The following is a 22,396-nucleotide window of genomic DNA, read 5'->3' as shown; positions in this document are numbered from 1 at the left end:
TAACTGGCCATCAACAGGAGAATCCCTATAAAAGTGGCTCATCTCCAAGTGATACACTGCATATTACTGATTAAAGATGCACACTTTTTTGTTTGTTCTTGGGGTTTTTTGACATTTAATGTTTTTGAATGTTAACATTTTTTCTTTCTTAAATATCTAAAGTATCATATATTGTGTGAAAAACAATAAACTTTCTCTTTTTATTGCACACCTATCTACTCTCTAATGGCACATAATCATCACATCACGAAAGTCATGGGATATTGAAAACAAAACAAGGGGTGCCTGTGTGGTTCTTTCAGATGAACACCTGACTCTTAAATTCAGCTCAGGTCATAATCTCAGGGTTGTGAGACTGAGCCCTTTGTTGGGCTCACACATTGGCCATGGAGTCTGATTAAGATTCTCTTTCTCCCTCTCCCTCTGCCTGTGCCTTACCCCCCCCCCACCAAAATTAAAAAAAAATAAAAATAAAAACAAAACAAAAAACCCTGCTGTCCTGAGAACTACAACTATTCCCTTCAAATATTGGTATGAAGTTTGTCCTATAATGCTAAGTGTCTTTCTTAGCTGTGGGAAGTTTCTCTCACTGTACTCATTTAAATCAGCTGAGAAGAGCATGTTTGGCCCTGCAGGTTCATATAGTCAGTGTCTACATGGCCAAGTCAAGTGAGAGCAGAGTGTCCAAGAGTAGCATTTACATAGGAAACACTCAGGGACTATAAAATAATATGGAATTACTTGACTTCCATTCCATTCTCAGGAATTATTATGGAGTCCTAAGAAGAATTGCCCTGAGGTCTTGTTTCTTGCCAGAGAACGATATTGATCTAGTGGACCGGGATCCAAAAGGACATGTAGACATCTAACACTGGTTAGATCTGGGAATACATGGATGATATCTCTTTGTTGGTCTCCCAAATTAGACTGTTCTATCTTCAATACCTAGCACCATGCCTGATCTATAGTAAAAATAGGCTTTGACAGGTAGATGAAGTAGAAGTGAAACTATTATGTTTAGTCACAACCTTTCCTTTACATTGATGTGTAGTTTTTGAAATACAGAATGGCTTTAATTTTTGAGACATAAGTAACACCCAATAAAAATAAGTACGCTAAGGGAACCAATTTAGTTGAGAGCAGATTTTTATTTTTTCCTCTTTTTTATTCTTTTAAGTATTCATTTTTTCTTTCATCAAAAGACATACATGTGGTTACATTTAAAGAACATTGAACAGTTGTTTTCTTTTCATGCAGGGGCCTGAATTAATGAATAAATATGTTGGTGAATCTGAAAGAGCGGTTAGAGAGGTAAGATGATTATGCCTTGAAGTGGAACTCTGTGTAGGGGAACTATCCTTCTGTCCTTCTGTATGGTTTCCATTTTGTTTTGGATTGTAGATGCTGAAATTTCCAAATCCAAATTCTAGTGGTATATTTGTCCTTCAGGCAAGCATTATTTTATTATTTAAAAATGCAATTTTGATCATCTACAATACTTCATCTTTATCTTTAAACATTATAATACTGTGAACATTTAGTTTTACCAAATAAAGATTTTAACAACTGCCCTCATTTCATTAAAAAAAAAAACAACTCCTGTACTTACAAGGAATGCTTGATCTCAGAATGAGATTTAAATCCTTTAAATTATGTAGTCCTTTAAATTGAATAAGCTTAGTATATGAAAATTTCACTGTACTGTCCTTATTTTAATTATTTTACCTTTGCTTGGTGACTGAGATAATGCTGATTTTGAGTATGATTCCATGTATATGCAATGTCCCGAATAGGCAGATGTATATATGTAGGAAGTAGATTATTAGCCCTATGTATATATATTTTATATATATTTATATATTTTTTAAATCTTAAAAATACCTCCACACATACTTACAGTGTTTAAATGTTACATTTCTAAGTTCTTATAAAAATCCATGTATATAACAGCAGCATGTTATATACTGTATTCAAAGATCTTTACTAAGTATTGTAGCTCTGTCAAATAATATAGGTAAAATAGTTAAGCATTATTGTGCTATATAATAAATGTCAATATAGTTAGTATGTAATACTTGAAAAGGATATAAAATTTTTTGTGATTTTACCATCACACTTTAGTACAGTATATTGTATATATATAGTGTATTATATTTAATTAAAGACTAAATGAATAAAAATATAAATATACAGAATGGAGAAAAAAACCTTAAAACCATTGAAATATTTAAATCATCTTTTCCCCCAACTCAAAGAATTTGGTGCTGTAACCGTAAATATTACCTCAATTATGATACATCCCCCTTCTAAGATTTAAAGCCAGTGCCTAATTGATAGGCCACTCACCCATATTGCGGAAGCTGCACAACTGATAAATTCATGCAAAATCAGGGCACTTGGAATCGGGTAACTATAGGAATTTGACCACAAGTCTTGGCTTTCCTAAGCAGACGTTGGCCTGCTTCACACAGACACCCTGTATCCTTACAGAAGCTAAACAAGGACGAGAATACACAAATAGCAATGGAACGGATGGCCTCCATTTGTGAATACCTGGATACCAACCCAAGAGAATTAGAGATTGGAATACTTGGTTTTTCATCTAAGAAAAGATCTTAAGTTACTTTTTGTCCTTTTTCTTTTTTCTTGAAAATGTAGGCAGTGGTAATTGTAGGAAACATTAACAACAACAACAACAGTATCATCATTGATTAAAATAAGAAAAAGGCAATATTTATTAATATTAATGTTTTATTTTTATGGTCATGGTCCTTGTGACCAGAGATGGGAGCCTAGATTACAGATAACACACATTTGGATTTCTTTCTGCCAGTGCTGACTTTTTCTAGCCCGTTTCCACATTTTTTGCCCTCGTGACTGGCTAGTTGGCCAGTTCCTGTTGTTGGTAGTGTTTGACTTTTGGTCTTATCAGTCTGTGCTCTTCCAAGGTTTGGTCATTTTTCTTGTCCTGGCTTTACATCAGCCATTGTTTTTCTGCACGGTCTTCAGAGAAATGAGTAAGGAGGGTGGCTTTTGGGTTTGTGGGTATTTTATACACTAAGCTATAACTGATTTTACATGTTTATGGTTTTTCTTTTAAACATGTGTTTATGATTATTAATAATAACTGTCATTTACTGAGCTCTTACTATATTCCTGGCACTGTGCTAAATGCTTTGCATTCTTTTTTAAAACCCAGTTCTTAAAAATAATCTTCTGAGGCAAATATTTATCATTATCTCCATTTTCTAGATGTGGAAATTGAAGTTTAGAGAAGTAAAGTTACCAGCTGAAGGTCATGATTGGGCTGGTTGACTTGCACATAATAGATTTAGTTCCTAACATAGTTTTCAAACTAAAGGCAACTGCAAAATTTTCTGAAGTTTGCTATCTTTAGCTAATGTGGCACTCTTTTCACCAGATCTTCCGAAAAGCGAGAGCAGTGGCCCCGTCCATTATTTTCTTTGATGAACTTGATGCCTTAGCAGTTGAAAGGGGAAGGTAAGAATTATTGAAAAGGACTGCTATTAAATATTGGCAATTACATTGTAAAGTAAATTAACACTTCGTATATAGATCTTATTTATTAATACATTTAGACTAAATAAAAACATTTTTTTAATTCATGTAGCTTTTTTCTCTTATACCCAGTATACTTTTTCATATTATCACTTTATAATACTTCCATATACATTTTCTTTTTTAAAACACTGATATCCATTTGGGACATTTGAGTTAATTTTTATAGCTTATTATTTATATTCTTTACATTATTTATTACATTATTACTTTATTATTTATTATATATAATTACATAATTATATATATTATTTATATATTACATTATTACTTTATATTATTTGTTACATTATTACTAGTACTGCCAGCCAAACTTTGGGTTTTTATATGCATATGATAAAAACTGTAAACAAAACTCCATTAAGGATAATTATACTATACAGTAAAATCAATTGTAATAAAAGTTGTTATTTTATAGATTTTAGTATTTTCTGGATTATGTTTCCTAAATAGAGTTACAGTAGAATAAAAATTAGTATTAATAGTTTTGTTCCTGAATCTCAAACAATAAAGATTATTTATATCATTTCAAACAGATGTGTGTGTGTGTGTGTGTATACAGATGTATATGTGTGTGTTTGGGTATGTGTGCATGTATCTTAACTGTTTACAAGTATAATTTTTTTCCTCTACAAACGTTTAGAAGTCCTTTTAAAGATTATATATTACAAGTACTTCTTGTGGAGAATGTTACTTTGTATGCTTTGTGCGTACCTTCTTGATCTATATATTGATTAGAAAAGTTTTGCTTGGGATGCCTGGGTGGCTTAGTCGGTGAAGCATCTGCCTTCAGCTCAAGTCATGATCCCGGGGTCCTGGGATGGAGCTCTACTTTGGGCTCCCTGCTCATTGTGGAGTCTGCTTCTCCCTCTGCCTGCTCCTTCCCCGCTTGTGTGCTCTCTCTCTCTCCCTGACAAATACATAAATAAAATCTTTAAAAAAAAAGAAAAAGTTTTGCTGATAATAATTACAGTGATGGTAGATGGCACCTTTTAGGTCCCCAGTGTTAAAGTCTGTAACAGACATTGGTGCTCTTTTCTTTCCTGGGTAGAGCTGCCTCATCAGATGAGAATATGAACTATCATGAGGAGACTATTATTGGGTGGTAGTCTGCCCTGCTCTTCACTCTACCCATTGGATAATCTATAAATACCTACTGGTCTTTTTACTTTATGAGTTGAAGTACTTAGACTGTCTTATTACTTCTGAGGTAAAGTGTCATAAAAGGTTACAAGTAGCTCACGTTCACCTAACCACAAGAGAAGAAAAAGAAACCAGAGAAGTTTGCTGAAGCAGTGTGACCTGCCACATTTATGTGACATCAGGGACATTTTTGGAGCCTAAAAAGAACAGGGTGGGATACATTGTTAAATATGAACCAGATGGGAGGTAGTATATATAGCAGAGTTCTCATAAAATGCTTTTGAAATAAAATGGTGTGAGAACCCAGACAAGGCACTTGATAGGAATATCCTGTTTTTGTGGGCAATTTGGCCCAGTAGAAATTTGCAAATATTTTAGAGATGCTAGTGATTTGCAGCCTCCAGATATCATTTCCCCTAATAGTCTTCATCATATCGTGTATTGTGTACCTCCCTCCTTCAGTGACTTATTGAAACCAAGGTCAAATAAATTCTGTGGTGTTTCCTTTGTATAGAAAACTTTTTGGACATGTTCATTGATGTTTCAGAAAACAACAATAAGTGGTACCTGGGTGGCTCAGTTAAATGTCTAACTCTTGATCTCAGCTCTGGTCTTGATCTCAGGGTCATGAATTCAAGCTCCTTGTTGGGCTCCACATGAGTATGGAGCCTACTGAAAAAAAAAATAGAAAGAAAACAACAAAACAACAATGAAGCTGATTAAAACAAAACAAAAAAACACAATGCTAATGGTCCAAAGTAGAGACTTAGAGGTGGTTATATCTTAGGTGCACTAAGTTTTACGTAGATTATTTTTGATAGCCCTAAGAATCTCAAAGATGCTCTGTTTTCTCTTATTTGTTTCTTCTTTCTGTATTTGTTTTTTAAAACTGTGTGATGGCCAGCATTGCCTAGAAATAATTGTTTTATCTAATAAGAATGCAGGCACCTAAAAACCAAAATATGTAAAACCTCCACATATATATTTTTGTTCTTCAGCTACTTGAATTGGACAGTTCCTAGAAATTGAAAAAACAGTCATTGATACATACCAAAAGTATAAAATTCCCAAGATACTAAACCAATTTTATGCATTGTTAAAGAAATAGAAAACATGGAAAAATTTAAAATTCCATAAACTAGTAGACATTTCTACATAATATTGGGCTATAGAATAGTTATTGCTTTAATTTGTTAATTGTTCTTATGTTTTCTATGATAACATTCAGGTCAAACCCATATGACTAGTTCAAAAATAATAGTGCATAAAAAGTCTGTTTCTTCTTATCAAGACTTTAATTTCTAAACTTAAAATGTTTAACAAATTGAGCAGAGAATTATTATATACTCTAGTTATTGTTATCTTTTGTTTGTTAAATCAATTATTTTGACTATTTGAAGTTACTCAAATTAGCCATGGGACTGAGATTTGCAGCCAGGAAGCACATTGTAAATAGAACATGGGTATATTGTTTGCTTAGCTTTAGAAATATTTGTGCTTTCAGAACGAGAGATTTTTTTTCATGCTTATCAAAGTATCTAATTACAACCACTGTTTTCTCCTCCTCCCTGTCCCATTTAAATTTCTTTGGGGTTTGAAAAATAAATAAGCCTGGTGTTTGCTTCTTTTTTTCTGAATACCATTTAAATTATGGGTGTTCTGTATTCATATTGTGAGTTAGAGAAAATGTTTTAAGGTTCTCTTTATGAAGTGCTTTAATGATCTAAGATTTGGGAAAATTGAAAATGCTGTTAAAGTAGCAGAGCTCTTTGGAAAAGAGGTATTATATCAGGAGTAAAGCACTGAGGTAGGGAAGAGGCTTAAATTAAACTGAGCTAATAATATTAGGTAATACTCATTTAGTGCTTGTTATATACTGGAAATTGTTTTGAGTGCTTTACAGGTGAAGGAAAAAAACTCACAGAAAGGCCCCTGCCTTAATGCAAGGTAGGATATCATACAATTGACAGTTGGCTCCGGTACTCTGCCTGAGCTTCATACTAGCTTAAATATTTACCCTTTTCAGGGTCATAGTCAGGAGGAGAGAGCAAGCCGGGCAATAAATCATTGGTCAGCCTTGTCTTGGGCAGTAGTCCTATCCTCAGAAGTGGAGAGATATGGAGCAAGTCCCCATATGCTATATTCTCTTAGCCCAGTCTTCTCTGATAGAGAAAATAGCCACTGACTAACCTGGAGATGCTTAGAAGATCTTCCTTGTCTGTGACATTCCAGTTAGTCTCAGGATCCTGAATCATCCTCATTTCCTGACATTGATTGCCTGGGAATGCCAAACCTTAAGCAGGATTAGAAGAGGTTCGAAATTAGGAACTTATCTCTAGAGCTAAAGAGGCTCATCTTGTTTGTTTAATTAACTTCTAAATAATGGGACTCTCTTTGTTTGACCTCACTCACTATGTTATGGTCTTTTTTATTTTGTTTCAGCTTGTACTCATCACAACAACCTTGTGTAGGTCCTCTTCTCATCTCCGTTTTACAGGTGAAAAAGCTTAGACATATAGATGCATGAATATGATAGCTCAAGGTCATCAGAGATGGAATTTGAATTTAGATATTTTGACTCCAGGGCAGATACTCTGAGCCACTTTTGACTCGACTACTGTACCACAGATTCTAGAATTCCAGGTATTAGTAGCTAACTAACCTTTCAAGCTTGTATTTATTGTGCATTTTCTCTGTGACTTACTTTAGTGATGACCCTGTTTGTTTAACTGGGCTGTTGTTACATTCCTTTGCCAGCATTCATTCATTCACTTGTTCAGTAAATATTTATTGAATGCTTAGTCTGCAACAGACTTTATGTTGGGGTTAAAATAGTGAACAGGACCTAGGGCAATTTCCTTAACTTCTCTATGCCTTTTTTTCTTTATCTGTAAATTGGAGATGGTAGTACTAACAAATTTTAGGTTGTTAGAATTAAATGCACATAAAGTGCTTGACACAGTAGCTGGCGTGTTAGTGACAACTTAAAAAACTTTTGTGTTTCTTATAATATCTGCGTAGATATTCTACTGTTAATAGTAATAATTTCCATACAGATAGAAATATAGTAATAGACATAGAAATAAATCCTGTCCTAACAGAGTTTACATTCTAGTGGATGAAACTGAAACATTTGGGAAATTAGAAAATATGATCTACAGATGGTGGGTACTATGGTATTTCATCGGTCTAAGATGCCTTTAGTTGTAAGACACATCATTATTTTTCCTCTCCCTTTACCCCAAAACCCCCTGCCCTGCCTCTCAAATTCCTAATATTGGAGAGATTATATGATAAGTGTCTTTTTCTGATTGACTTATTTCGCTCAGCATAATACCCATAATACCGTAATACCAAATGTTCCATCCATCCATGTTGCAAATGGCAAGATTTCGGGGTTTTTTTTGTTGTTGGTGGTGGTGAGTTGTTTTTTTTTTTTTTTTTTTTTTTTTTTTTTTTAGTAGCTGCATAGTATTCCAAGATGGGACCAGGGAGAGAGACAAACCATAAGAGACTCTTAATCTCAGGAAACAAACTGAAGGTTGCTGGGGGTGGAGGGGGAGGGATAGGGTGGCTGGGTTATGGATATTGGGGAGGATATGTGCTATGGTGAGTGCTGTGAATTGTGTAAGACTGATGATTCACAGACCTGTACCCCTGAAGCAAATAATATATTATATGTTAATAAAATAAAATAAAAAGATACATCATTATTATATGTAGCATTACTGATGAAAAATGTAGCCTTAAACTGTGATATGAAGCCAAGAAGTCACCAACTCCAAGAGACATCGATTTCAAAAATTTAAAATAGGAAAAAAGATTTATCTTAGAAATAGAAGAAAATGGGGTCCCTGGGTGGCACAGTCACTTTGAGCATCTAACTTTTGGTTTCAGCTCAGGTCATAATCTCCTGGGTTGGGGGATGGAGCCCTGTGTTGGGCTTTGCACTCAGCATGGAATCTGCTTGATTCATATGCACGGGTGCACTCTTTCTCTCTCTCCTTCTCTCTCTCAAACAAATAAAAACCTTAAAAAGAACAGAAGAAAGATAGTAACCTTGTTATTTGGGAGAAAGAAGATAATCTGTTCTGTTTTATAAAAGCGATGCTATTAAACACAAAAAAAAATGTTCAGGATTTTGTTTTATGACTAGAATGTAAAAAGATGATTAAATATATAGAAAAATGAAAAAGATTAAGTTCCCAGGTAAAAGCTGATTGATAGTTTCTGTAAGGTGTTGGGAGAATCTGTGATATTAACCACTTTCTTATTACTGCACTTAATCATCCACAATTGGTACTTGGAGTGGTTGGGGGAAAAAGTAAGAAGTTCTGAGCCAACTTTCATTGAAAATGAAGGTTTCAGGCTTAGCAGTATTCTGAAAACTCTGAATTTAAAAATAATGATCAGGAAATGCAATATCCTCTTTAATAGCATATCCAGATTTCAGGTAAATTCAGTGACTTCATGACACTAAGCACTGTGGAAGAAATTTTGTGGGTACCATTTTTCTAAATGACACTTTCAAGGAGGGTAGTACCTTTTTCTAATTGATATTTATGGTACTTTTAAAAATTTCATAAAATCATAAACTTTTATAGCTGAAAAAGTTGTTATAAGTCATCTTGTGCAACTTTTGTTCTTCAGAACAGAAGCCCCTGGATTTTAAGAACTTAGGCACATCATTCCTTTGTGGCCTGGGCAAGACTAGAATTCATGTTTTCTGATTCAACTGTATTACTCTTGCCTCTTATACAATCAGGATTTGAGATAGAAAAAGTGTGTTTTTGTTGTAGTAAAAATTCTCATGTATGTAAATATTTAAAGAATATTTTTATGTTTAAGAAACTCTAACAGTAACCACTTATTAAATACTTTAACCACTGTTTTGTAAATCTGTATTTCAAATCAATGAATTAAATGCCTAGTTCCTGGTATGCAGATTTTCCTTCTTTATACTTGATCGCCCCAGATATAACATGGTTTTCACATTTGTAAACTCTTAATATTAAACAGAAATGCTGGGGAAAAGAGAGCAAAAGAAGAAATGCAAAATGTCTAACATTTTTCATTATAATAATTCCATGAAATGTAGCAGAGTTCTGTGACTATTTTTGTTTTGTGTTTGTCTGTGCACTGTGGCTGAATACCATACCACAGATTAAAGGTACAGCTTTCCTTAGAGAGATGGGCTGTTGCAGCATTTTATTAGAAATTGGGAATTACTTTTTGTTGTTGTAGGACACATAGGTCTCTTATTGTAGTTGTGTTGTCTTTGAAATAAAAGCTTGCTTGTGTTTCACATCCATTAAGAAAATTATCATAGGTGATCTTCATGTTCAGAGTACTGCATATTTGGCTAGCCTTCTGTAGGCCTTTCTTAGGCCTCTTCCAAGCATCAATACTGACTACGGGAGTGTGGGAAGTAGTTTTTAAGAAACAAAGTCAGATGCCTACCATTCAGAACTCCATGATATTTAAAAATGTATACTAGAAAAAATTTAACTTGGATAGATAAGATGCTGGTCTGTAATTTAGAAATCATACGAAGGGGCAAATGATGGGGCATTTCATTTTATTGAAGGAGTTAAAAAGGAAATGTATATATCATTTTTGCGAAAATTTTAGTATTGAAGAATACAGTCTTTTTAATCCGTACAATCACGGCAGTGAGATTTTTTTAGGATAGTGGTTTTCACACCTTTTCTGTACCAGGCCAGTTAGTAAACATTTTTGTCTTTTTGATCCATGGTCTCTCTTGCAACTCTTCATCTCTGTTCTATATTGCAAAAGCAGCGATAGAGAATATGTAAGCCAGTAAGAAAACAGTTGGCTGGCCACATTTAGCCTGTGGCTATAGTTTACTGACCCATTTTAAGATACCCTAAACATCCCTTCGGTCCATGGCACTGTATGACTTTTGAATAAGAATAATTTGGAAAAGGGCCTTGACTTCTGAAGGGAAAAGAGAATTAATGTTTTAGGAAAGTCTAGCTTCAGTATTTTCTACAACTGAACATCTTTTTTCCATTGTTGTGTTGCCTATCTCTAGCAGATAATAAAGTTTTATAAAATCATTTCATTATGTTAGTGATTACACATTTGTTTTTAAACTTTTTCTTGGAGTTGGTTTTGATTTCCTAGGATGTCAGTTTTATGGTTTTTGTTTCCTACTGCAGCTTTGAAAGTCAGCCAAGAATATTTCTCAGCCCATAAAACATTTTCACTGTGCTATTCTCCAGCTAACTCTCAATGATCTGTGGAAATAAAGGGCAAAGGCAGCTGGGTAATGGGAATCCAAAGAATTTCCTTCACCTAATCATCAACATTTAATACAGCCACCATTTCCTCCTATAATAAATAGCAAATTGGACAAGTAGGAATTTCACTTCTTTCTGTTTAGAAGTACCAGTTGGAGGTGTAAGTAATAAGTTTTTGACTATGAATATTTTTATTAAAAATAATGAATTAAGTAAGTTTACTTGGGGTCTACACAATACCAACACAGAATGCAGAATTTTAAAACTAGAAGAATCTATCTATATTTTCTAATTCAACTCCCTTATTCATACATGCCAGTAATTACAAAATCCTCAAGGAAACAGTAATATCTTCATGCTCTTATCTCAGATGTCTAGCACAGTGCCTAGCAAAGAAGCACACAGACATTTATTTTTTGGGAATGAAGGGAATGAAGGCTTAGAGAAACTAGAGGTTAGGTTCACTTACTTGGTTGTTAGTGGAGTCTGACTTCAATATATTTTAGTGTCCTTTGTGAACCAATTTTCTTTTAAAATTAAATACTGAGACTGTCTTTCAGAGTTTTCTCATCTGTCCTATGTTCATAGAAGCACCATCATCTTCATTATAAAGAATCATTTATAAGCTTTGGAATATATTCACCTGTCAAAGAGCTCTAAAAAGAAATAAATTAAGTGCTAAGTGATAATTTTTTCAAAAAAATTCAGTAGTTTTTATACACACTAAGTCTGAAAATGGGTGTGGACTCACCAAACTTTGTCAGTTGTGCTAAGGATACAGAATGATAAATATTCTTTATAATGTGCCTGATTGCAAAGTAATCAAATGATAACAAAGGATAGCAACAATAATGAAGATCGTATTTTTTAGGTAAGTGAGGAGATATTTTGAGAAAGATTCTTGCCTTCCTTGGTATACTAATTAATTTTGTAGAATGGTCACCAAGTTACCCTCTACCCAGACAGCTATTCAGTAAGACTTATTTTATTGTAATTCAACTTACGTTAATCAAGTTTTTTTCAAGCAAGCATCCAAGTCTTTGGGTACCAAATCCTAGGTGTCTGTAGCTATACTTAGAGCATATAAATGAAGATCCTGAATCAGTATCCATCCCCCTCCACGCAAAAAAAGCAAAAGTTCATTTAGAAGACAAAAGAGAGCAGGAAAAAAAAAAAAACAGATGAGAACTTCTTTGGATATAGATCCAAGAAATCAAACAAGTAGATATTTTCTTCTAATTTATGTGTTTCTTGATCCAAGCATTTCTGTATCTGCGAACAATCCTGTAAGTGTATTATATTTCTCTGTTTTAGAAAGTTTAGAAAGCTTTTCATTTAAAAAAAAATCATTTAAAAAAATCTGAGAAGTCTAAAAATACTCTTATCTGGAAATTTTAGCTACTCAAATCATTCCTTGAGGACTCAGAGGATTCCAAGCTACTATTACATTTGAACAGCTAATACACAGTTAACATTAAAATGTAAAGACCTCTAAGTACCAATGTACAGCAATCTCCTACTAATATGTCTTACAGAAAGAAAGAATCTTAGTTTAGTTTATTATGGTTACTGGCTTTGGCATGCCTAGTAGTTATGAAGAACTTCAGAAGAGCAGTTCTTGTCTTATTATTATGTTGGTGGTTTTCATGGCAAAATTAAGGAATTTTGATAACTTTCTACCATGTTGTAAGTAAATCTAGGTAGGGAATTGTCAATATGAATCTGGATGTTTGTATTGACCTGTGCTGTATTAACTTCTGAAAACTTCTACCAATGGTGTCAGCAACCGTTTATATACACCCCTATTTAGTTTATTTGTTAAGGTAATGTTAAAAAGTTACAGATTTCTTTGTTAAGCCAATTATAATAGTGATAATTATAATAATGATAATGTTTATAATTACTGCCTGTTAACATTTTCTTTGTGCTGAGTATTGTACTAGATCTTTTATACATTTTATCTAATTTTGAGGAAGGTATGAGCCTATTACCCATGCTTTGAGAAAACTGAGGTTCAGAGAGATTTACATACCTTTTCCACAAGATTACACATAAAAATAAGTGGTAAAGCTGGTATTTGAACCCACGCTTATTGAATATCAAAGCTCTTTCCCCAATTCAAAGCAGCCTTCCCAATGAGTACTAACCAGGATGATTTTTAAAACTTCATGTTATATAATAGTTCTTTATATCCTGTGACTTAGTTCATTTATCAGTTCTAACAATTTTTTGGTTGAATCTTTCTCTATACAGAGAGTCATGTCATCAGCAGGTAGTGAAAGTTTTACTTCTTCCTTGCTCATTTGGAGGAGCCTTTATTTATTTTTGTTGTTGTTGTTGTTGTCTGATTGCTGTGGCTAGCACTTTTAGTACTATTGTTAAATAACAGTGATGAGGGTGGACGTGAGGGAGTCTTGTTCCTGACTATGGAGGAAATGCTCACAGTTTTTCCCCATTTAGATGGGAATTAGTTGTGAGTTTTTCATATATGGCCTTTATTAGGTTGAGGTATGTTCCCTCTAAACCTACTTTGTTGAGGGTTTTCCTCATGAATGGTTGTATTTTGTCAAATGCTTTTCTGCATCTATTGAAATACTCATATTTTTTATCCTTTTGTTAATGTGGTATATCCTGTTGATTGATTAGCAGTTGAATCACCTATGCAACCAGGAATAAATCCCACTTGATCATGGTGAGTGATTTTTTTAATGTATTCTCAGATTTGGTTTGCTAGCATTTTCTTGAGAATTTTTGCATTTATGTTCATCAGGGATATTGGCCTGTAGTTCTCTTTTTTTGTGGTGTCTGTACCTGGTTTTGATATCAGGTAATGCTATACAACAATAATGAAGCAACAGAAAGAGAAATTAAGGAATCAGTCTCATTTACAACTGCACCAAAAACCTAGGATTAAACCTAACCAAAAAGGTGAAAGACCTATACTCTGAAAACTATAAAACATTGATAAAGAAATTGAAGTTGTCACAAAAAATGGAAAGTTACTTCATGCTCATGGATTGGAAACAAATATTATGAAAATGTCTATACTGCCCAAAGCATCCACACATTTAATGCAGTCCCTATCAAAATACCACGAGCATTTTTCACAGAACTAGAACAAATAATCCTAAAATTTGTATGGGACCACAAAAGACCCTGAATAGCCAAAACAACCTTGAAAAAGAAAAGCAAGGCTGGAGGCATCACTATTCCAGACTTCAAGTTATATTACAAAACTGTTAGTAACCAAAACAGTATGGTACTGGCATAAAAATAGACACATAGATTCAACAGGATTGAAAACCTAGAAAAGAACCCACAGATACATGGTCAGTTAATCTTCAACAAAGCAGGAAAATATCCAATGGGAAAAAAATCATCTCTTCAACAAATGGTATTGGGAAAACTGGATAGCAGCATGCAGAATGAAACTGGTCTGCTTTCTTACACCATATGTAAAAATAAGTTCAAAATGGATTGAAGACCTAAATTTGAGATCTGAAATCATAAAGCTCCTAGGAGTGAACCCAGGCTACAACTTCTTTGACACTGACTGTAGTAAATTCTTTCTAGATATGTCTCCTGAGACGAGGGAAACAAAAGCAAAAATAAAGTATTGGGATTTTATCAAAAGAAAAACCTTCTGCACAGCAAAGAAAACAATCAGTAAAACTAAAAGGCAACCTATGGCATAGGAGAAGATATGCAAATGATATGTCTGATAAAGGGTTAGTATCTAAAATATGTAAAGAATGTGTTAAACTAAACATCCCCCAAATGAATAATCTAGTTAAAAATGAGCAGAAGACGTGACTAGATGTTTTTCCAAAGAAGATATATAGATGGTCAACAAACACATGAAAAGGTGCTCAATATCATTCATTATCAGGGAAATGCAAATCAAGACTGCAATGAGATAGTACCTCACACCTGTCAGAATTTCTAACATCAACAAGACAGGAAAGAACAGGTGTTGGTGAGGATGTAGAGAAAGGGGAATCCTCTTGAATTGTTGGTGGGAACACAAACATTGGTGTAACCACTCTGGAAAAAGTATGGAGGTTCCTCAAAAAGTTAAAAATAGAACTACCATGTGATCCAGCAATTGCTGTACTAGTTATTTACCCAAAGAATACAAAAATACTAATTGCAAAGGCTACATCCACCCCAGTCTTTATAGCAGCATTGTCTACAATAGCTAAATTATGGAAACAGCTCCCCCCCCCACACACACAGTGGAATATTATTACTCAGCCATAAAAATAATGAAATCTTGCCATTTGCAAGGACATGGATGGAGCTAGAGAGTATTATGCTAAGTGTAATAAGTCAGTCAGAGAAAGAAATACTGTATGATTTCACTTATATGTGGAATTTAAGAAACAACAAATGAGCAAAGGAAAAGTGAGCGGGGCAAGTTGAAAAACAGACTCTTGGCAGTGAAGAACAAACTGATGGTTCCCAAAAGTCAGTTGAGTGGGGGGATGGGTGTGTGTGTGTGTGTGTGTGTGTGTGTGTGTGTGTGTGTGTGAGGGGGATTAAGGAGGGCACTTATTTTGATGAGCACCTGGTGTTGTATGGCAGTGTTGAATCACTGTGTTGTTTATCTGAAACTAATATTATGCTATATGTTAACAAATGGAAGTTAAATTAAAAAAATTGATTATAATAAGTACAGAATTTTAATTTTTTGTGTCACCATTTCTAAATCAATGGCACTAAGAAATGATGCATGTTTAGAAGCATCTTCTCTGCTTCAGTTATTAGACCACTTTTTTCAGAAAATTAGTTTGAGCTGACATATGTTAATTTTCCTTATTATTTATTTTATTGAATTATGTTCATGACAATAGTGTGGGGATGTCAGGAGTGTGAAAAAAGTTCTCTTCAAAAAACTGCTTTTGGCAATGAGTAAATTGAACTGTGGGGTTAAGGATCACTTGTTTCTCTAACGTGTTTTAGTCAGACTATACAGATGTAATGAGTATTGCCTTTGTTAGCTTGGAATTTTTACTGGGAGTCATGGCATAATGGAAAAATACATACTTTTATGTCATTCTCTATGTTAACAGTTTATACAAAGTTGCAGTTATGCTGAGCACATGCTGCTCACAGAGCTAAGGACAGCTGGAGAATATAACTCACTATGTATGTCACTACTTTTATTAGGATAGCCTGTGAACCTAAAATAGCTTCTTTACTGTCAGGCTCATGCTGAATATTGATCACACTCTGACAGCATAGTTTTAAGCTAGAAAACTCAAGGCATTATTGATTCTTGACATTCATTAGTTTTTGCTTTCGGGTTTTGAATTTTGGTGGTTCTTTCTTTTAAATTGGCATCTATTTCTTCAGTACAATTGTTTTCTTTCAACTGTAATCAATAGGTCTCCCTCACTCTGTGATGGTTTAAAAGATAGCTGTTACAGGCATTTCAACCTACTTTGGCACATTGGTGTATTTGGTTTGCAAAACTCTGAAAGTTATTTATGCTTTATAGTATTATGGAAAGAGTATAGAATCTGGAATCAAGTAGATATGTGTTCAGATCTTGCCTCTGCCATTTGCTAGCTGTGGAATCTTAGGCAAATTACTCAACCTCTCTGTGTCTCAGTTTTCTTTCTATATATAGTGAGAATAAAAGTAGTATTTACCTCACAGTGGTGTTATTGGGATGAATAAAGTAGTCCATGGGTTATGTGGTACAGAGCACCTATCTGGGAGGTATTCAATGAACAGTAGGTATTTTTTTTATAATTACTTATGAAGGTTTTCCCTCACATCTTCTATGAGACATCTGAACTCTCCATGTTCCTGAGGCTATAGGTAAGGCATAGATAAACTGCCTGTGTGGGCCGAATATATACTGAGCTTTAATAATGCTATAAGCAAATGGTTTATCAGGAACAGAAGAGCTTAATTTTTTTTTTTTAATGGGAATCAGAGATCTTGTTCAAGAGATTATTTTTATGTCAGCTCAACAAAGTGAGCAAGGAATCTTAAGAAATCTCTGATTTTGATAGACTCTTCAAATGTTTAATTTTTAAATTAAATAATTATTTATTAGTTATTGTCGGCTGGACAACATAGGTAGAATTTTAAATATGTGGAATATTGTTTACAAAAGTGGAATATGATAGTTTCTGTTTAGAATTTTTTTTTCAAAGACTAGTCTAACATGAGTCAGTTTAAGAGTGTCGTGGTATCGGAAATGACTTATTAAAAATAATTCATTTGTGGGGCTCCTGTAGCACAGTCAGTTAAAGCATCTGACTCTTGGTTTTGGTTCAGGTTGTGATCTCAGGGTCATGAAATGGAGCCCTGCCTTGGGTTCAGTGCTGAGTCTGTTTGGCTTTCTCCATCTCCATTAGCCCCTCCTACTTGTATGCTCTCTCTCTCTCTCTCTCTCTAAAATAAACAAATCTTAAAAAAATAGATAATGCATTTGTTTATGGAAGAGCCAACTTCTTTCTGAGGAATAGAATTGTGTTCTATAGGTAAATTTATTACTATAATATCAACACATTTTATTGAAAGTATAAAAGTCTTATGTTAAAAAACTTTAATTGTTTAAAACATGTTTAATTATCAAAACAAATAGTTTAAACTGGTTAAATGTTTAAAACTTTAAAATTGTTTTAAAGTTAAAAAAAATCTGCTTACCTTTCTCAGCCTCTTTTTTCTTTCTTTTTCTTTGCCTAAAAGAAAAGGTATTAATAATTTTAGTGTTTTCATAACTTACAAGCTATATCTTTATAAGAGATTTTTACTTTTTAAAAGAATATTGACAAAACGAATGTGTTATGTGATTTTATTTTTTATGGATTATAGCTTAAGTATTCTTATGCTTGGAATTTTTTAAAATATAAAATTGTTTCTCCCTTAATTTTTTTTTAATTTTATAGATGTGTATAGAGGAGCCAGAACTATAGTTATTGTTCCAGTGATGTTATCACCCTCATGGTATTTATTTGAAGAAAGTATAATTCATATACTTTCTGAATTTTGCTTTAAAAAGGGTGAAAAAGAAAAATCTTTTTGTATTTCTTTCTTTCCCCAGTTCATTTTCTTTTAGGTGGTTGTATCCACTATTCATCAAAAAAAATCCCAGTTCCCTCCCAAGTATATAGGTTTCCTAATGAGATGATTCATTTTAAAACAAGTTCACATTAGGGTTGTCAGGATCAGGTAAAGAATATTAAAGCAAAATTGGACCTAGAACACTTGGATCTATTCTTGACACTTTTTAATGAGTAAGCAGTTATTTGTATGTATGCAAACAAATACAGTTTCTGTTACTAGTGGAATTGATACTTAAGACTGAGAAATACCGTGTTTGTACCTTTTTCAGTATTAGCTGCTGATTGTAGAGGTCATTTTACAAAGATATCTTTTGAAATAAACCTTAACTGTAAATTTTGGCTATAGACTGTTATCTCAAGCTATCAATAATTGTATTGGCTTCAGTATTTAAGAATCCTGAGTACACTCTTGATCTCTTTGATTCCTTTTGATAGTCTTAGGGAAATTCTCAGGTTTTAGTTTGTCAGATATGGCTTTTATTTTATTCTCTTTTCTCTCTATGGAACTGTCTCATATGGTACTCTATGTTTCTTAGTTTTCCACTCGATTCCATATGTCTGTTACACTGTTTTCGTTCTTTTTTCCCCTCTTCTTTGTGCACCAGTTTGGATATTTTCTACTTGCCTGTTTTCCAGTTCAAGAATCCTTTGTTCTCCTGTGTCTAATCTATTACTCTAATCTTTTTAATTTTTAATTATAGCTTTTATAGTTTTGGGGTTTAGAATTTTCATTAGACTTTTTCTTATGGATTCCAGGCCCCTGATGATGAAATCCCCCCCGCCTTTCTTGGACAATTCTTGGGAATTTTTGTTTTTACTCTCTCAGTTCTATTCCTTTCTATATTACATACACTTGTTTTACAGATTCTAACTCCCTAGTATCTCTCCTCTTCTTAAGACAAAACTAAAAGAAATATATATATTATGATTTTGTTGATAACTGGTGTCTTGGGCTTCTCTCATTTGTTTATTTATTTTTTTTTTATTTGGACTCTATACCTAATACTTGAGTTTAGTGTCTAAAGCAGTATGGTAATGGCACGTTTTCTATTTGTGAAATTTTTTATCCATTCTTAAATTAAATTTAAATTAGTTTATGTTAATAGAATGTGGTTGTGTGTCATGGGCTTTCAGCATCTAAATATGGCGTTTGAAAAACTCCTGGAGGAACAACTGGTTAGGTGTCTGCCTTCAGCTCAGGTCATGATTCCAGGGTCCTGGGATTGAGCCTGCTTCTCCCTCTCCCTCTGCCCCTCCTCTCCACTCATGCTCTCTCTCTCAGATAAATAAGTAAAATCTTAAAAAAAAAAAAAAAAATTAAAAGCTCCTTGATTTTTTTTTCCTAATCTGTGAGCTAAAATTTAGATTCAAAATGAAAAATGCTTAAATGGTTTTTTTACTGATAACTTTCATGTAAAAACTGCTTATAGTGAAGCTCATGTATACTATTCTTTCAGCTTTAAATCTGTTAATTTGTATAGCAATTTGTGTTCACAACATTAATCCAAAGCTATAATATACTGACATTTTCTTTGAATTATATGATGAAAATTCATATATATTTGGAATGTGTTCAAATTTTTCATTTTAAAAGATTTAAAAGTTAAAATCTATATGTTTAGTAATAATCTATATTTTTTGTTAAAATAACTCATTTTCCTATCCTCTAACATAACTGTTTTAATTTTCTTCTCAAATATTACCACTAATGAAAGTCTATATTGAGTGGTATTCAAATTCAGTGGTAGCCCTGCCTAAATCTAACATTGATAGCTATGAGATTGCTCTTGTTTTTGTAGAAAGGATTCTAAATGTTCTATGTAGTATGATCATTCATGGTTATAGTTAGAACCACTTTATTACTGATAGGGTAAGTGGTCATCTTAATCTAGTTTTATTTAGTCATATATTCTGTTCAAATTCTTGATTTACATTAATAACAGATAAAATCTATAGTTCTTGAGTCAGTCTTTGAGGATCTATTCTGTGTTTTTTATTTTGGAGAAAAAAGTAAACATGATGTTTTCTTTCTGCCTTCTAGATCCTAAAGTCCTTGAGGGAATAAGCTCTTATTGGCAAGAGTTTTTGGTTGATGCATAATTTTCTATATAGACAGGCATTTCATCTTCAGACAAACACAGTTTTATTTATTTCTTCCCAATATGGTTACCATTTCTTGCCTTTTCTTGTCTTCTTGCGCTATATGGGATTTGTAGTACATTGTTGAAGAGAAATGGCGAGAGGGAACATCTTTGCCTCATTCCTGATATTAATGGGAAATTTTTTGTTTCTCAGCATTAAGTATGATGGTATAGTTTTTTTGTAGGTTTTTTTTTTAAATCAAGTTGAAGAAGTTCTCTTTATTATTAGTCAGCTGACTTTGTATCATGACTGGGTATTGGATATTTTTATATTTTTTTTATTGAAGTATAGTTGACATACAATGTTAAATTAGTTTAAGGTATATAACATAGTAATTCTAAAAGTTTTATATATTATGCTGTACTGTCCACAAGTGTAGCTACTGTCTGTCATCATTCAATGCTATTATAATATCATTGACTATATTCCTTGTGTTTTACCTTTCATTTCCATTGCATATTCATTCCATAAGTAGAAGCCCCCTCTCTTCATCTACTCTCCTTTACCCATCTTGCCTGACTCCCTTTTCCCCAGCAACCATTAATTTATTCTCTGTATTTTTGGGTCTATTTCTGCCTTTTATTTGTTTGCTTATTCATTTGTTTTGTTTTTAGGTTCCATGTATAGGTGAAATCCTATGATATTTGTCTTTCTGACTTTTGTAATACCTTCTGGGGGTCCATTTATGTTGTCACAAATGGCAAGATCTTACTTTTATCCTGACTGTGTAACATTCTGTTGTGTGTGTGTATGTGTGTTTTCGTGTGTATGTACATCACTTGGGTTGTTTCCATATCTTGGCTGTTGTAAATAATGCTGTAATAAACATAGGGGTGCATATATATTTTCAAATTAGTATTTTCATTTCCTTTGGGTAAATATCCAGTGGTGGAATTGCTGGTACAATTCCACAATATATCAAATGGTATTTCTATTTTTAATTTTTTGAGGAAACTTTATTCTGTTTACCACAGTGGTTATACCATTTTACACTCCTATCCACAGTGCACACAAGGTTTCCTTTTTATCGAGATCCTCACTGATCTTTGTTCTTTCTGTTGTTTTTGATTTTAGCCATTCTGACAGATGGAAGTTGATATCTCATTGTGGTTTTGATTTGCATTTCCCTGGTGATTAGTGATGTTGAGCATCTTTGTATATGTCTATTGGCCATCTATATGTCTTCTTTAGAAAATGTCAATTTGGGTCCTTCGCCCATTTTTTGTTTGGATTATTTATGTTTTTTTTGGTTTGAATTATTTATATATTTTGAATTATTTTTATATTTCGGATATAACCACTTATCAGCAATATCATTTGCACATATCTTCTTTCATTCAGTATCTGCAAATATCAACTCCCATAGTTTGTTTGTTCATAGTTTCCTTCACTGTGCAAAAGCTTTTTATTTTGATGTAGTCTCAATAGTTTATTTTTGCTTTTTTTTCCCTTGCCTTAAGAGGGATACTTAGAAATATGTTGCTATGGCCAATGTCAAAGAAATGACCTCCTATTTTTTTTTCTAGGAGTGTTATGGTTTTAGGTTTTACATTTAGATCTTTAATCTGTTTTTATTTTATTTGTATAGTGTAAGAAAGTGATCATTTCATTCTTTTTGCATGTTTTTTTTTCCAGTTTACCCAGCACCATTTATTGAAGAGACTTTCCATTGTATATTCTTGCCTCCTCAGTCATAGATTACTTGACTGTGTAAACATAGGCTTATTTGTTCTGTTTTATTGGTTTATGTGTCAGTTTTTGTGCCAGTACTGTGTTGTTTTGATTCCTGCAGCTTTATAGTATATCTTAAAATCTGGAATTGTGATACCTCCAGCTTTGTTCTTCCTTCTTAAGATTTCCTTAGGTATTTAGGGTTTCTGTGGTTCCACAGAAATTTTAGGATTATTTGTCCTAATTCTGTGAAAAATGCTGTTGGTATTTTGATAGCAATTGTATGAAATCTGTAGATTGCTTTGGGTAGTATGAACATTTTAATAATACTTGTTTTTCCAGTCCATGAGCATAAAAACCTTTCTATTTGTGTTTTCAATTTCTTTCATCAGTATTATATAGTTTTCAGAGTACAGGTCTTTTACCTCCTTAGTTAAGTTTATTTCTAGGTATTTTATTCTTTTTGATACAATTACAAATGTAATCATTTATTTCCCTTTCTACTACTTTATTAGT

At 33.2% G+C, this 22,396-nt stretch overlaps 1 protein-coding gene across 1 annotated transcript in view; it reads left to right on the top strand.

Moving 5' to 3' along the window:
• Positions 1–22,396, top strand: part of SPATA5 (spermatogenesis associated 5) — a 336,855-nt gene that overhangs the window by 84,385 nt on the left and 230,074 nt on the right. Inside the window, exons 12-13 of the mRNA XM_045998426.1 lie at positions 1,258–1,311; positions 3,422–3,501. Of these exons, the coding sequence (XP_045854382.1) occupies positions 1,258–1,311; positions 3,422–3,501 (134 nt within the window). The remainder of the gene's footprint in view (positions 1–1,257; positions 1,312–3,421; positions 3,502–22,396) is intronic.

This window comes from Meles meles, chromosome 2 (genome assembly GCF_922984935.1).
Source record: "Meles meles chromosome 2, mMelMel3.1 paternal haplotype, whole genome shotgun sequence".
In the NCBI taxonomy this organism is placed as follows: domain Eukaryota; kingdom Metazoa; phylum Chordata; class Mammalia; order Carnivora; family Mustelidae; genus Meles; species Meles meles.
The sequence above is the reverse complement of the archived record's forward strand: the minus strand, read 5'-3'. Positions and strand labels throughout refer to the sequence as shown.